Source organism: Malaya genurostris, chromosome 1, assembly GCF_030247185.1.
Source record: "Malaya genurostris strain Urasoe2022 chromosome 1, Malgen_1.1, whole genome shotgun sequence".
In the NCBI taxonomy this organism is placed as follows: domain Eukaryota; kingdom Metazoa; phylum Arthropoda; class Insecta; order Diptera; family Culicidae; genus Malaya; species Malaya genurostris.
Genome location: NC_080570.1, coordinates 68,764,324 through 68,779,405, shown reverse-complemented (window position 1 = coordinate 68,779,405; position 15,082 = coordinate 68,764,324). Strand labels below are relative to the sequence as shown.

Sequence of the window (15,082 nt, the reverse complement as noted above, 5' to 3'; positions counted from 1 at the left end):
CGCAAAATAAAGGCTTCACTTGATCTCGATTACTGTGAATTTCACACATCGAAAAGTGCACAAATCTAACCAAATTGTTCTTGATTTGCACTAAAACCTTCGATTTGCGAAAAACAAATCTCAATAGTTCTTTAGAAAACTTTTAGAGCCATTTGAACGGCTGATATTGTGTAATGCTCTCCATCGTTTTTTTTTCCAATGCTAATGACTGGCAGCTGTGACGTAATCGCTCTTGTCGAAAGCGAAACTAGCTGTGCAGACGACACAAAACACATCTGCTCGCAGTGGCGATAGAATTCAAACTGCTTCAATTTTTGTTAAGAGATTTCCTTTTATGTGATTTCGTTTGTAGCTTTTTCACTAATGGGCGGTCCTAACGGCTATAAAAATAGCCGCATACAGAATTTCAATGTCGATTATTTCATTTCGGATTTGCATAATTTATTGAAAGAAACTATCAATATGCTGTAGGGATTCGTTTCTAGCATTCAGAAGGACCAAATTGAGGAACTCACTACGATATTCACCACTTTTCGGAACATTTTTCTTGAACGATTAGTTGTACAGCAGCAGATATTTTTTCTCTTCCTCAGAACGCGTTCTGATTGGCTGGCGTTGACATGGATCAAATGAGATAGGTTTTTCAATAGTGTACTATTGAAATACTTCAATGCTTTTGCTATACACGTTTAAGTTGAAAAATTTCGATTCTATTGGTGGTTAGATTATATAAATCCTTCCACAGATCACTGAGCTATGAGCTTTCAAAATACGAGAAAGGCAAACGCGCCTTATGAATTATCCTCTTTGATACTCGCTTATACTAAACATTTAAGAAAAGTTGAATTTTGAACTATTTGAGATTATGCCACACAACTGAAAATTTTATCATAAAATTGTGATCATATTTCCGATGGCATGTAGCAAAAATTATGTTGATTCGTTAGATACAACAAGAGATATTCACGATCAAAAACTTATCACTCTCTCAGAGGGTAAATTTTGAAAAGTAAGTCGTATTCACGACAAAAAGTGCCGCCGATACCAAAAAATGGCTTGATGAGTGTTATCCAGACTCTGCACCGGGCGAAGCAACAATTCGTAAGTGGTTTGCAAAATTTCGTACTGGTCATATGAGCACCGAAGACGATGAACGCAGTGGACGTCCAAAAAAGGCTGTTACCGATGAAAACGTGAAAAAAATCCACAAAATGATTTTCAATGACCGTAAAGTGAAGTTGATCGAGATAGCTGACACCCTAAAGATATCAAAGGAACGTGTTGGACATATTATTCACGAATATTTGGATAAGAGAAAGCTTTGTGCAAAATGGGTGCCGCGTGAGCTCACAATCAAGACAATGCACCGTGTCACAAGTCGATGAAAACCATGCTGAAATTGAACGAATAGGGCTTCGAATTGCTCCCTCATCCACCGTATTCTCCAGATTTGGCCCCCAGTGACTTTTTCCTGTTCTCAGACCTCAAGAGAATGCTCGCTGGTAAAAAATTTAGAAGCAATGAAGAGGTAATCGCTGAAACTGAGGCCTATTTTGAGGCAAAGGACAAATCGTACTACAAAAATGGTATCGAAAAGTTGGAAGATCGCTATAATCGCTGTATCGCCTCTGATGGCAATTATGTTGAATAATAAAAACGAATTTTGGCAAAACAATGTGTGTTTCTATTAAATGATACGAACTTTTCAGCCGAACTGATATTTTGGGTTCGCGTGTTCAGTGTTGGTTCATAATAAAGACTAAGCAGCAGAGCTAATAAAAGTCATTTTCATTGACTGAAAAATAAACGAAAATGACAAGAAATTATTGTCACTCTCAGCTTCGCTTGCAAACCATGAGAACGAAATCCATGTCCAGTCAATGACATAAGCGGGACAGTAGTTTCAAAATTGTGTTTTTTCTTTCATTTGCCTTTCAGTCATTTGCAGTTTTCAGCGAAAATCCTATAGTATGCAGTGTCGATATTCAACCAAAGCTGTGAGAATTGAAAACGACAGTAAAAGGTTTCAGAATAAGTTTTAACTGTTGGTGCTCGAATTTGTAGTAGTTTTGGTTTCCGAAGAAGTTTTGGGGTGTAATTACTTCGATTTGCCATATTTTAGTCACTTTTTATAGCCAAGCGTCACATATTTTCAATACACCGATGCAAGAATGAAAATTTCAATTCTGCTGTTGCTACCTGAAGACGTTAGTTTGGTTTCGTCTTGTCATAGAGGAAAGAGTGACGTTGGCAATTATGCTCTCTCATTTTTTCGATGAGAAACTAAAATGCTTCGTCTCTCTTCGTTTGTTCTGGTGTCGGTCATTTGCGAATGAGACAGTAAAACATTGAAAATGAGACTGCTGAAATGGTTTCTTTCATTGAGAATGTGTGACAATTTTAAGCTCTGCTAAGCAGACTCTCGTGCATTTGCGGATTCAAAAGTGTGACGATTAATTGAAACTGTCGATCATTAGAAATTTTGGTTGCCTTGTTCCACATCAATAGCTCGAACAACCCCATGGGGCTGATCCTTGCAGTTTTCTTTGTATTTTTAAAAAAGGTAAAAAATCATTGTACTTCAAGAGCTACAGAGTGTTTTAAGGAGGTTTTTTGGCATTAAAAATGCCTTACTCTTCACTATACGGGGCCGGGTGTCAATTAAAAGTTTCAAAAATAGCCGCGTTACCTTTTTGTGTCATAATTTTGAACGTTAATAACTCGGTCATTTGTTGATGGATTGTTATAATTTAACAACCAATCGATTCGGAAACTTTTAACTTAAACATTTATGACGACGTCGTTTCAGTATTTCAATAGCATACTATTGAAAAAATGGTTGGAATCGACCTATGTTTTCATCCACCAATCCCTGCTTTACAAAATGACGTCAACTTCTTGTTCGGCATAGGAGGCTTTGCGTCATGCATAAAAAACACCGCATCGTTCTGCGTAGTATGAAGAGAAATCTATAAATATAGGCTGCACAATATTTCTTTGCCTAGTTGATGTTTGACTGTGAATGAAACAAGTAGCGCGTCCAGTGAGCTGATGATTTAATTGTATATGCGTTCACTTGCTGGATTGTCGCTTTTGTATTATGCGTTGGTGAAACTTTTTTAGTTTAGTGTATCATCATCTCTTTATTTTTGTATATATTATGAAGACCCTAGAAACGTTCCATTTTTAATGTTATTGTGCTCGGTCGTGTCTTGAATACAACCCTCTAATTTTTCAGTACACGGAACGACCGAAATTAGCTCTGCGCCTAATTCGTATCACTGTTTTTGAATTAGTTGATTTAATAACAAAATTTCCAAAATAACTATTAAATTAGTTAAAATTGAGAATTTACTTTGCTGAAAAAAACTCTTATTTTTAAAGGATGTGTTTAGTTGGCGAATATCCTGGACACAAACCAGCAATATTTCAATCCAACACGAAATTCTCATTGACAACTAATTTTTTGACTAAAATCAGAAATTTTGTCTCTATTTTTATATCACCATCATTTCTGAAGGACAGCACAAAGAAAACCAAAATGAAATTGGTTTTCTTAACAAGTTTATTAGCCAAAAACTCATGAGAAGTGTCAAAGCAAAACAATCCATCAAAAAGCTAAAAAGGACAGTCTGGTTGAAACTGCTCGCAAATTGTTTTGATGTTTTTCGCATGTGATACGATATAGCCATATTTAAATTTCTACACCGATATGTAAAAATGCCGTAAACTCTTAGTGGAAAGTGTTTTTATTTAGAATTTGAAACGGTTGTGCGTAATAATTATCCAAAACAGTGAAGTGAGTTTCGAATGTTGCACTCTAATTGTATATGTCAAATTATGTTTTTTGTATCTTTAAACCTTCCGGGCTACGGCATCTGGTGTGCTGCTTGTATTCGGTTTTTTTCCGAGTGCTTCAAGTTTTCAGTGAGAGAAGCGATTTCGCGAAGTCGAATGAAGAAAACAGCGATTTAGAAAAAAAATTTTGCAGAGAAGTTTATGTTTCGTTTATGTCTGGCAATATAAAAAAGACAACCGCGACTGAAAAATTCTTTTCGGTAGTAGTGTGTCATTTAGTGGCTAGTAGTCATTACGGTGTTAACGCTTTTTCGGTAACAGTGTGCCATATAGCTGCAAATTGCAAAAGCTAATTCAACCATTTATGTTGGTTGAAAACAACGTTTTATTTCTTTAATTCAAATAAAAAATTAGTTGAATGGAAAGGAAGTGTGCCTTAGCTGAGAAATGACAGCACGTTTAATTGGTGAAATCAACTAAAAAATAGCCATTTCAACAAATATTTTATTATTATAAAGGGAATGAGAATTAAAAAATCTAAATTAGCAAAAGTTAGATTTTTTTAGTTGTCTCAAAAAATAACTAATTAAAATCAGAAAATCAACTAATTTTTTCGCCAAAATGCTGATTTCGATCTTTCCGTGTAGGGATTACTTTATTGTCTGAAAGTTGTTTTGACAGTGTTAAGTGATGTCTCTACTCAGTTGTGTTTGGCAAATCATCATGAATAGATTGACTCCAGAAGAATGCTTCCAAATCGTGCAAATTTATTTTTAAAATCAATCTTCAATTGTAGCTGTTTATAGATCACTTCGTGAATTTTATAGTTCAAGTTATCATCCGTCTGAGACCATCATGAAGAACGTCAACGAACAAAATAGCCATATTTGAAGCAAAGATAATCCACATGCCGTTCATGAAATACCGATGCATTCCAATAAATGTACTGTTTGGTGTGATCTATTGACTGGTGGTATCATCGGTTCTTATATCTTTGAAAAGGAGGAAGGAGCCATGATCAATGAATTTTTGTCGCCAAATCTTCAAGATATGGATGTGTACGAAATGTGGTTTCAACAGGATGGTGCTACTTGCCATACTACGTCCGAAACATTCGAAGCTAATATTGAAAGAACATTTCAACGGAAACCTTATTTCTAGAGATGGACCGGTGAATTGGCCTCCGTGTCCGTGTGATTTGACGCCACTCGATTATTTGTTTGTGAAAAATAATCGTGGCGGCCCGAAATCATATTTAAATGTCAAATACATTTAAAATGTTGTGCGATCATTATTTTGTGTTTTTTATTGAAAATCATCATTTTGTCGTGAATACGACTTACTTTACTATGGGGTGCCATTTCAAAATTAGCCATATGGAAGAATGGGCAGAACTTAATCGTGAATATCTCGACTTGTATTAATGACAGCAACATAATTCTTTCACTATTTCATCAAAAATATGATCAGGAATTTAGGATAAAATTCTAAACAGTGTGAGATAACCACAAACAACTCAAAAATTAAGTTTTCTCAAAATTTGAAAACAACGCGGAAAACTCTTTCCTTTCGCTTGGGTTTTTCGCGCAGGGACGACGATTTTGAGGTAGTGAGGCACATATCTTCAACTGACTGCATATACAAGGGGAACCGTGGTCGAAAATCGATCATTTCTTCTTGTGTGTTGGATGGAAGCGGACGTCGTGGGAATTGATTTAATCAACCAGCAGCTTCGGAGAGTGCAACTTCTGCGTGGTATCAAACCTCAAACGCTCAGGTCATGCTCTCATTTGGACTTCGGTCGTATTACCGAATTATTACGGTCGTAGAATTTTGCGAAATTTTGCTTCACTATACTGTATACGGCCCATTTTTTCAACCAGCTGTAGTTTGTAGTAAACTTTCTGCAGATTTGGTATATAAAATGCATAGCACCGACTCCGAAGCCATTTATTTCGAATTTGACTGTCGTTGTCATCGTATTGATTATGGTGCGATCGAGGAATCTCCAAGCGAAAAACAAAGCTTGTTACCGCAAGCGGAAGAAGCAGGAGACTCCAACAGAACACATATCAGTTTCGCATTCACGGACAACAGGTCATCCTGGAAATAGAAGACGTTATCCTGGAAATCCATCGGAATTTGAACTCAACTCGTCACTCTCCATCACGAACGTCTTCATAAAAGGTTATTTTCAGAGCCACCATTATTTTATCATAAGGAACTATACTGGTTATTTCGTAATATCGGTGTGTCAGAATGTTTAATGTAACTAATCTGTACTGTAGTATAGGTGTATCGTTTCTAATTCTAGTAGTGTAAAAGGGCAAAACTTGCACAATTCACACAATCGATCAACTAATTGATATTCGGAAGTATAAAGAAAAAGTGTGTCAGTTTTATTCGTATTCACGACATCCAGTTATGTCTCTGACATTACACACCTGTTCCTTTTTAACATTGAACGTTAATGTTAACACTGAACTTTCTCGATTTCTGATAATTCCGAAAGCAGTTCGATTATGACTATTCCCGGAGCGTTGCGTATAGAGTCGATGCGCCCGCGTATAGCTCGCGCCAACGATATGTATCTGGTCTTCAAGACTCGTAGCTTGTTCATCATTGATCTTATTTTTGAGGCTGAATTTCCTCTGTTCTGCCGCTCGCCCGGCGGACGTCGACGCCTGCCACCTGCTCGCACAACGGGCTGCCGATCGTCCGGCATTCTTTGGTCTTCCATTCTCTCGTCAACCATTATATTGTCCTGACCGTTCTGTTCCTGATTTTGGTTGTTCATTTTAATTCTGTTTATCCAAGGCACAAAATAATCACAACGGCACAAAATAAACACATTTGTCGAAGTTATACGTTACAAACCCCATTATTTTGTGTTGTTTTTTTAGAAGATAGTGGTTTTGATTATGGCAATATCGTTGTAGACTCATCAACGTTGATTTGTTATCAGTTCGTCGGGATACTTCCAAAGCCATTTTTATTGCGGATTTGATCCAATCCCGAATTGATTGTGTGGATCTTCTTCCACAGCTAAGCTTCAATATCCATCGTCGTAACTTGCGGGTAAACTCTTTCTTCAGAATCCCTCGTGCTAGAACAAACTATGGATTTAATGAACCATTTGCTAGTATGTGTCGATCATTCAACGTTTGTTCAAATGTATTCGACTTTCATTTGTCCCGCAGCACTGTAAAAGCTGCTTTCCTTATGAATTGAGGGTTAAATTATAGATATTTACAGAAGATAGCATGATAGATTAGTTTACGATAACGTGCAATATGTATCATTTGGATAAATGTAATCTGTTGGTACAAAAAATAAATAAATAAATAAATAAATATGATGTTCATCTCAACAAAGTTTTATAGCACCCAAGTCCATGTAGTATCCGATGAACATTACAATAATGATAAATAAATAAATAAACTTCTAGATGGCATAACAGTACCAAATAAACTATTATGAACTGATGAGTAAACTGAGTAGTGCGCTGACGTAAAGAAAAATATGAAAAACACTATTTTAATCTAGTTTGTGGTCTAATGATGCCTTTCTTATGACCATTTCATTAGAAGTCGATGCAAGTTACGATGGAGTTTTTATCTTACAAGTTCAAATAGTTTTAAAATCTGATTTGAAAATTTCATACTTATCTGTGTTGTAAATTTTAGGACAATTAGACATTTTGACCAATATATAATAAGCTCAACGAAAAAACTATTCTGTTCATATGTTAATTAAATTTAATTAAAACTGGTTGATTCACCTATCATGCACTGTTTCGATTGAGTCAATTAAACGAAAATGAAACCAAACGGAAACCTGTGCTCCTGTTACTGCCACAGGGTCGCATTTACATTTATTTATTTTTTCGCTGAATCTCGGCTAAATAATTGCCTAGATTTGCACCGCCGAGTACTCGGTAATCATTTTGGCTAAGGATAAAATTGCGGAGTCTCAGCAATCTCATATTTCTATTTCTTCGCGTTTCGCCTTCGGTTCATCAGTGCTTAAAGCAGTTCAAATTGAACTGCCATCTCGTGCCTAGCAGTTCAACTTAAACCGCTAAGCAGACGCAAAGTTTGCACTATTTATGCCCTACCCTTAAATAATATAATTTATTTCTGACGTCTCAGGCGTAAACGAATGCTTAGCGGTTTAAGTTGAACTGCTAGGCACGAGGTGGCAGTTCAATTTGAACTGCTTTAAGCACTGATGAGCCGAAGGCGAAACGCGAAGAAATAGAAACAAAATATGTGCTTTTTGCACAAACAAACAAAACCCCTAAATAATCTCATATTTGACAAACGTCAGTTTTAACTGAAATTGCCAGGAAAAAGTTTATTGTCCGTTTGACTGAAAGTTCGGCAAAAGCAACGAAGTGAATTTTATGAGTTACCGCCAGCCATTCAGCAATTAAAAGTAAGCAAAGAATTTGTTTTTGATGTGGAACACATCTTTATTTTATATATAGGGGTGCAACTCAGAAACTCAGGGAAAAATACACTTATAAATGTGGTCAGATTTTAAACACTTACAGCTGAGTCTATTTTGTATCAATTATTAATATTATTTCATCATTTGATTGGAAATATTTCTAAGTTTCGATTTGAATGTATCAAGCCACGTATTTTCAATTATAAATGATTAAAAATTTTGATTGATAGCTAGCATTGTCCTATTTGCTTGATAAAAATCTCCGGTTTACCGGATTCCCCTGCCATAGACGACGATTTTGAAGGAGTAAGCGTTATATCAATGAAACAGCATCGCTCTGATTGGTCAATCGATGCAAAAGCGAAGCTGTTGGAAGCACGCGTATCTATAAATAGAAACGAAATTATAGCTAACGTTTCAGTCCTACGCGTAGCATGCTAGAGCTAAGTTGTTGTTAGACAGCAAGACAAACAGTGCCATAAAACGATTGGAAGCTTTAATTCGGTATGCTGTGATCTTGTGTCATGCAAGCTCGCATAAAATTCCGTGTTATGTTAGTGAATTTTGAGTGCCTAAGATTAATTTCTAATTTATAAAATGTGAACTCAATTTATAATGAGAAAAAGTTTATCGCTTCAACCGAAATCGCAGAATGGTAGAGAAACTTAACGGTATAAAAATAAATGCTTGCATACAAAACTTGAACACAAGCTTGGCGAAGAAAAGCTTAAATATCAGAAACCGTCTCGGAAATATTTACGAATATTGCATAAATTTGGGATATTGGTGAAATTTCGTCGGCTATAAAACAAATACAAATCAAGACAAACAATGTTCTGTGTTGGTTCATAATCAAGATCAATCTAAGCAGACTCTCATGCAATTGCGCATTCAAAAGTGTGAAGATTGATTGGACTGTTTGATTGTAGATTATTAAAATTTTGGTTGTCTTGTACCAATATGTCTTGTATCAATGGTTCGAACAACCCCATGGGGTTGATCCCTGTAGTTTTTGTCGTGAATACGACTTACTTTACTATGGGGTGCCTTTTCAAAATTTACCCTCTGAGAGAGTGATAAGTTTTTGATCGCGAATATCTCTTGTTGTATCTAACGAATCAACATAATTTTTGCTACATGCCATCGGAAATATGATCACAATTTCATGATAAAATTTTCAGTTGTGTGACATAATCTCAAATAATTCAAAATTAAACTTTTCTGAAATGTTTGGTATAAACGAGTATCAAAGAGGATAATTCATATGGCGCGTTTGCCTTTCTCGTATTTTGAAAGCTCATAGCTCAGTGATCTGTGGAAGGATTTATATAATCTAACTACCAATAGAATCGAAATTTTTCAACTTTAACGTGTATAGCAAAAGCATTGAAGTATTTCAATAGTACACTATTGAAAAACCTATCTCATTTGACCCATGTCAACACCAGCCAATCAGAACGCGTTCTGAGGAAGAGAAGAAAATAGCTGCTGCTGTACAACAAATCGTTCAAGAAAAATGTTCCGAAAAGTGGTGAATATCGTAGTGAGTTCCTCAATTTGGTCCTTCTGAATACTAGAAACGAATCCCTACAGCATATTGATAGTTTCTTTCAATAAATTATGCAAATCCGAAATGAAATAATCGACATTAAAATTCTATATGCGGCTATTTTTATAGCCGTTAGGACCGCCCATTAGTGAAAAAGCTACAAACGAAATCACATAAAAGGAAATCTCTTAACAAAAATTGAATCAGTTTGGATTCTATCGCCACTGCGAGCAGATGTGTTTTGTGTCGCCTGCACAGCTAGTTTCGCTTCCGACAAGAGCGATTACGTCACAGCTGCCAGTCATTTCGATGGATGAAAAAGCAACGTTGGAGAGCATTATAAAAAATCAGCCGTGCTAATGGCTCTACAAGTTTTCTGAAGAACTATTAGGATTTGTTGTTCGTAAATCGAAAGGAAATATCCTCAGTTTAGTGCAAATCTAGAACAGTTTGCTTAGATTTTTGCATTTTTCGCTGTGTAAAATTCACAGTAATCGAGATCAAGTGAAACCTTCTGTGTTTTTGCGAAAAATGTGTAAAAGGGGAATGCTTGCATAATTCATACAATTGATCAACTAATTGATATTCGGAAGTGTTAAGGAACATGTCATTTGTTTTCGTATTCACGACATCCAGTTATGTCTCTGACATTACCCACCCGCCTTTTTTTTTAATAATTGTAAACATTCAGTTGGGTATTAAAAGTTCATCTTATTTCATTATAAACATTTAAAAAAAGCTTCAAGGATCAGCCCCATAGGGTTGTTGAGACATTGATGTGGAACAAGGTAACCAAAATTTCTAATGATCGACATTTTCAATCAATCGTCACACTTTTGAATCCGCAATTGCACGAGAGTCTGCTTAGATTGATTTTAATTAGGAACCAACACCTAACATTGTTTGTTTTGTAGCCGACGAAATTACATCAATAGCCCAAATGTATGCAATTATATGTTTTTACATGCTTGCAATACGGATATCGATATTTAAGCTTCTCTTCACCAAACTTGTGTTCAAGTTTTGTATGCAAGCATTTATTTTTATAGCATTTCTCTACCATAACTACCATTCTGCGATTTCGGTTGAAGCGATAAACTTTCACATTATCAATCAAGTTCATTTTATATAAATTACAAATTAATCTTATGCACTCAAAATTTACCCTGGGGTAGTTGTCAATTTCACGCAGCGAAATCTCTTTTATGGTCTCTATGGTCTCAAAACGCGTTCCCCGCAATGGCAATTTGAGTCTGGGGAAGAGGAAAATGTCCCACGGGGCCATATCTGGAGAGTACGGTGCTTGGTTGATGATATCGGTTGAGTTCTTGGCCAAAAACTGCGACACAATCAACGCTGTGTGAGCCGGCGCATTATCGCTTTTTTGGCACCAGACGAGAAGCGACGCGTTTCAAACATAAAACATCAGTTAAAATGTTTTCGGCTGCTCCATAAGAGATGCCCAACAACACAGCAATCTCTTTAATCGGTACAGAACGATTTTGCAACACGATTTGCTTCGCCGATTCAATGTTTTCTTCAGTAACAGATGTTGTTGGACGGCCAGGGATCTCATCCTGATCCAAGCTTGTACGATCACCTTTGAAGCGTTTATACCACTTGTATGCCTGTGTTTTTCCTAGACACGATTCACCAAAGGCCTTTTCTAACATTTTCAACGTTTCGGAACACTTAAATCCATTTGCAACACAAAATTTGATGCATGCACATTGTTCTAAATTTTCATCCATTATAAAAATCACCACACGAAAAATTTTCAACTTCTTTGTATAGACGCCAAACAAAAACTAATCGTACGATATGCGTCAAAATTTGACAGAATGTGTATAAAAGTGTTGCCAACGTTGAGAGAATAAAAGTTTACCGATTGGACAAGCGCGGGAATTTTAAAATGAAAATTCCGGTTCTTTTTTTTTCATAAGGTATATTTATAGCTTCGTGTGCTTCCAACAGTTTCGCTTTTGCATCGATTGACCAATCACAGCGATGCATATCGCTTACTCCTTCAAAACCGTCGACTATGGCAGGGAAATCCGGTATGCCGGAGATTTTTTGCAGACAAAATAGGGCACTATTAAATAGCTATATTTAACCAACATTTCAATTATATACAATTAAAAATACATGGCTATGAACATTAAAATCAATACTTAGAAATATCTCAAATCAAATGGTGACATAATATTAATAATTAATACAATTAATTGATTTCTACGTGTATTTTTCTTCAGTTTCTAAGTTGCACCCCTATATAGAAAATAAAAATGTGTTGCACAGTAATATACACTAGATTACGAATGTTATGAGAACGTACAATTGTAAAATGTGTAATTCAGACTGTTGTCGAATATGTTGGTTGACATCGCATTGAAACTTTTCGAATAAAATCTGAAAGTGTTTTCTATAAATAATCAACAATAATTTATAGTTATTATACTCACAGGGTAAATCGAAGATTCTCATGTATTCCTTTTCGATTAATTCCGGAAATTTTCGCCAAAATATTAGTTAGAAAGTAGTGCTGAACTAAAATATGAAATGTAAATGACAGTTATCTTGCCGAATTTCGACAAAAGTTAACACATATTTCGAAAATTTGGCAAACGCAATTGCTGATTTCGGGATGATAGTTAGGAACTGATGATGCATTTTGCCGAAAAATCAGTAAATCTACTTAACGAATCTCGGAAAACATAGTATTGCTTACTGAGCAATCAGCAAAATTGTGTGTTGAAGATCTGTCGCGACATTTTACTTAACCGAGCTCGAGAATTTGTTTTAAGTGTGTAGGTTTATATATGAACCAACTAATAAGATCTGCAGTCTAGATGAATTTACCAGTAAGTTTTACAAAAACTTGCATCTCGTTTAGCCATCACTTGTTAGAAATAAGTATGGAATTGAAAATCTTTCACTTCACGCGCTGTAATGCCGCTGTAGTTGTCAGATTCGGATCGACTTTAAAACTTTTGTATAACTTAACTTGACGACAGTGAACACAATTTATATACCGGAAACATGTATGCTGTTCATTTGGCACCCATGCTTGATTGAGCTTGTGTCTGCCCAATCATTAGGATTTTGTTAGTCAATTGAAACTAAATTTTTGCTTTCTTACTTTCCGTTTCAGATTCCCGTGGTGCCAACAATCGTGAACATCGATGACGATCTGCTAGTTCCGTCGTCCCCACCGCGTCGTTTGAGCCGAAGTAGTATCGATTTGCGTGATCTGGAGTACAAGAACGAAACGGGCAAAATCAAGGGATCGGATTCGGCGAGTTCGATCTTTCCGCTAAACTTCGAGAACAATCTTCGCTACTCGGGCAGTGAACCGATTCAGGTGAAGGAAAATCAACAGCGGCGACCGTCGAGGAAGGAGAGCTTCAAGCAAATCAATTTCTTTCAGCCATTTTTCTCGAAAAACAGTTTGCTCAAATCCTATATCAAGAGTGGCAGCAATGCCGGTAGCAATCTAAACAATAGCAATAAGCGGGATGGTTCGAGTAGCAATAATAAACGAACAGCTTCGGAGAAGAAGTTGAACCACAAAAACATTGACAATCGTTCAAACAACAATATTATAGACCTTATCAATGTGACGTCGTCCCTGAACAAGTCCAGTGGAATGATTGATCAGGAAGTCAATACGCACAAGAGACACCAAATGGCAGCTAGCGAGTCCGACTTCCTAACTATGATTCAGAAGCAAAGGTCGTTGCGGTTGGGACTGGCGAAAAACAATTCCAGTCTGAAGAAGAGCAGTAATAAGGAAGGATCGAGGGACGATCAATTGATCTATGCACTCAGTGATTCTGATTTCAATACTGTTTTCCAAGGTGATGAGGCCATAATGAAGTGTATCAAAAATTTGAAAGCATGTGCAAATCAACGAGATGGAATTTTCAAAATAGTGTTGAATGGCGACGGTGGTGGAAATATTTCTACAACCGCCGGCGGCATCAATGAAACCCCAGACATTCTAATCGGTTGTTTCGATCATGGGTTCAACGGAACGACTCCCAAGGAAGGCCGGGGAGAAGAAAACTCGTTAGCAAAAGCATCCAATCTTAAAGTTGTGAATAGTAATAGTAGCACAGTGAATCAAACTAGCACAGTAAATGAAAATAATTTAAACCAAGATGAAAGCAATTATGTGATAGATCTAATATCAACGCTATCATCGGCCGGTTCACCGCCACACTCTGCCGGGCTGTTACCGGAGGCCATTGTGCGTGAAAACGAGCGATTCAAATCGCTCGATAAGCCGGATAGCAAGATGGATAACTTGAAGCCACAGACACTGCTCTCGGACACTGGAAGTCCCATCAATGCTCTTAGTGATACCTCTACCATATCATTGGATCTGGTAGCGATGAGCCCAAGCACAAAACTGCAAGTTCCTACCAATGCAGCAGCTCCCAGTGAAGAATGTATCAATCCGGTGGATCCGCTGTCCGTCAACAATCCGGATATCATCATCGAGAACATCCGGAATGATAACATGAACAATCAGCAGCAGCAGCAGCAGCAGATATCAACCGCCACTTCTTCAACAGCCGCGTTGCCACCGTCAATAATGACCACATCGCCGGTTCATCCGGCCGGTCTGCAGCGAAAACGACAATCGTCCACCGTAACGTACAACATCAACGTGATTAACTTTAGCGATAATCCTGACGATGACCAGAGCAGCTATCAGATGAACAATCGCAGCGTAGGCGGTGGTGGTGGTGGTGGTGCGGGGCACGGCCCGGGAGCCGGGGCCAGATCCAACAGCTCTACGAGTAAGTATGCTCCCGGTCAGTTCTAGGTGTTTGATTACTTTCGAACTTTCTGTGTTCTTTTTTCCCGACTTTCCGATGTATTTAGATGTGCGTAAATCGTTCTTCATTTTTCATTGTTATTTCTTTCCTTTTTTGATTTGCTTGTAGCATACAGTGTGAGATATTAAGATTAATGTTTCGTTTCTACTTGGGTATGCTGAAAGCGATCGGCAAATTGCTTTCATTGGTTTGAACCGTTGAAAGACGTTAAATCTGAAGGACATCCATACCGCTGGATGAAAGTCGCAATGAGAGATTTCTTTTGTTTGCTTTTTCTTTCGCTGCTGGCAGAGACTATTAGAGACATTTTAAATTATTTTACCACTGAATAAAAAATAGTGCTTTCTGGAACCCATTTGAAAATTACTAAACTATCCACGAAAGGAAAAACAAAGATAGAAAATCTAATTGTAACTTACAGTGATTAAGCAGAATAAGA

General features: G+C 37.0%; 1 protein-coding gene across 5 annotated transcripts in view; it reads left to right on the top strand.

Moving 5' to 3' along the window:
* LOC131440365 (probable serine/threonine-protein kinase ndrD) overlaps nucleotides 1-15,082 on the top strand; it is a 491,144-nt gene that overhangs the window by 377,532 nt on the left and 98,530 nt on the right. For all 5 annotated transcript variants that reach the window (XR_009231378.1, XM_058611618.1, XM_058611617.1 and 2 more), the window contains one exon: nucleotides 12,951-14,604. Coding sequence is in view for 4 of the 5 variants with exons in the window: in XM_058611618.1 (XP_058467601.1) it covers nucleotides 12,951-14,604 (1,654 nt within the window). In the remaining variant the exon portion in view is untranslated. The remainder of the gene's footprint in view (nucleotides 1-12,950; nucleotides 14,605-15,082) is intronic.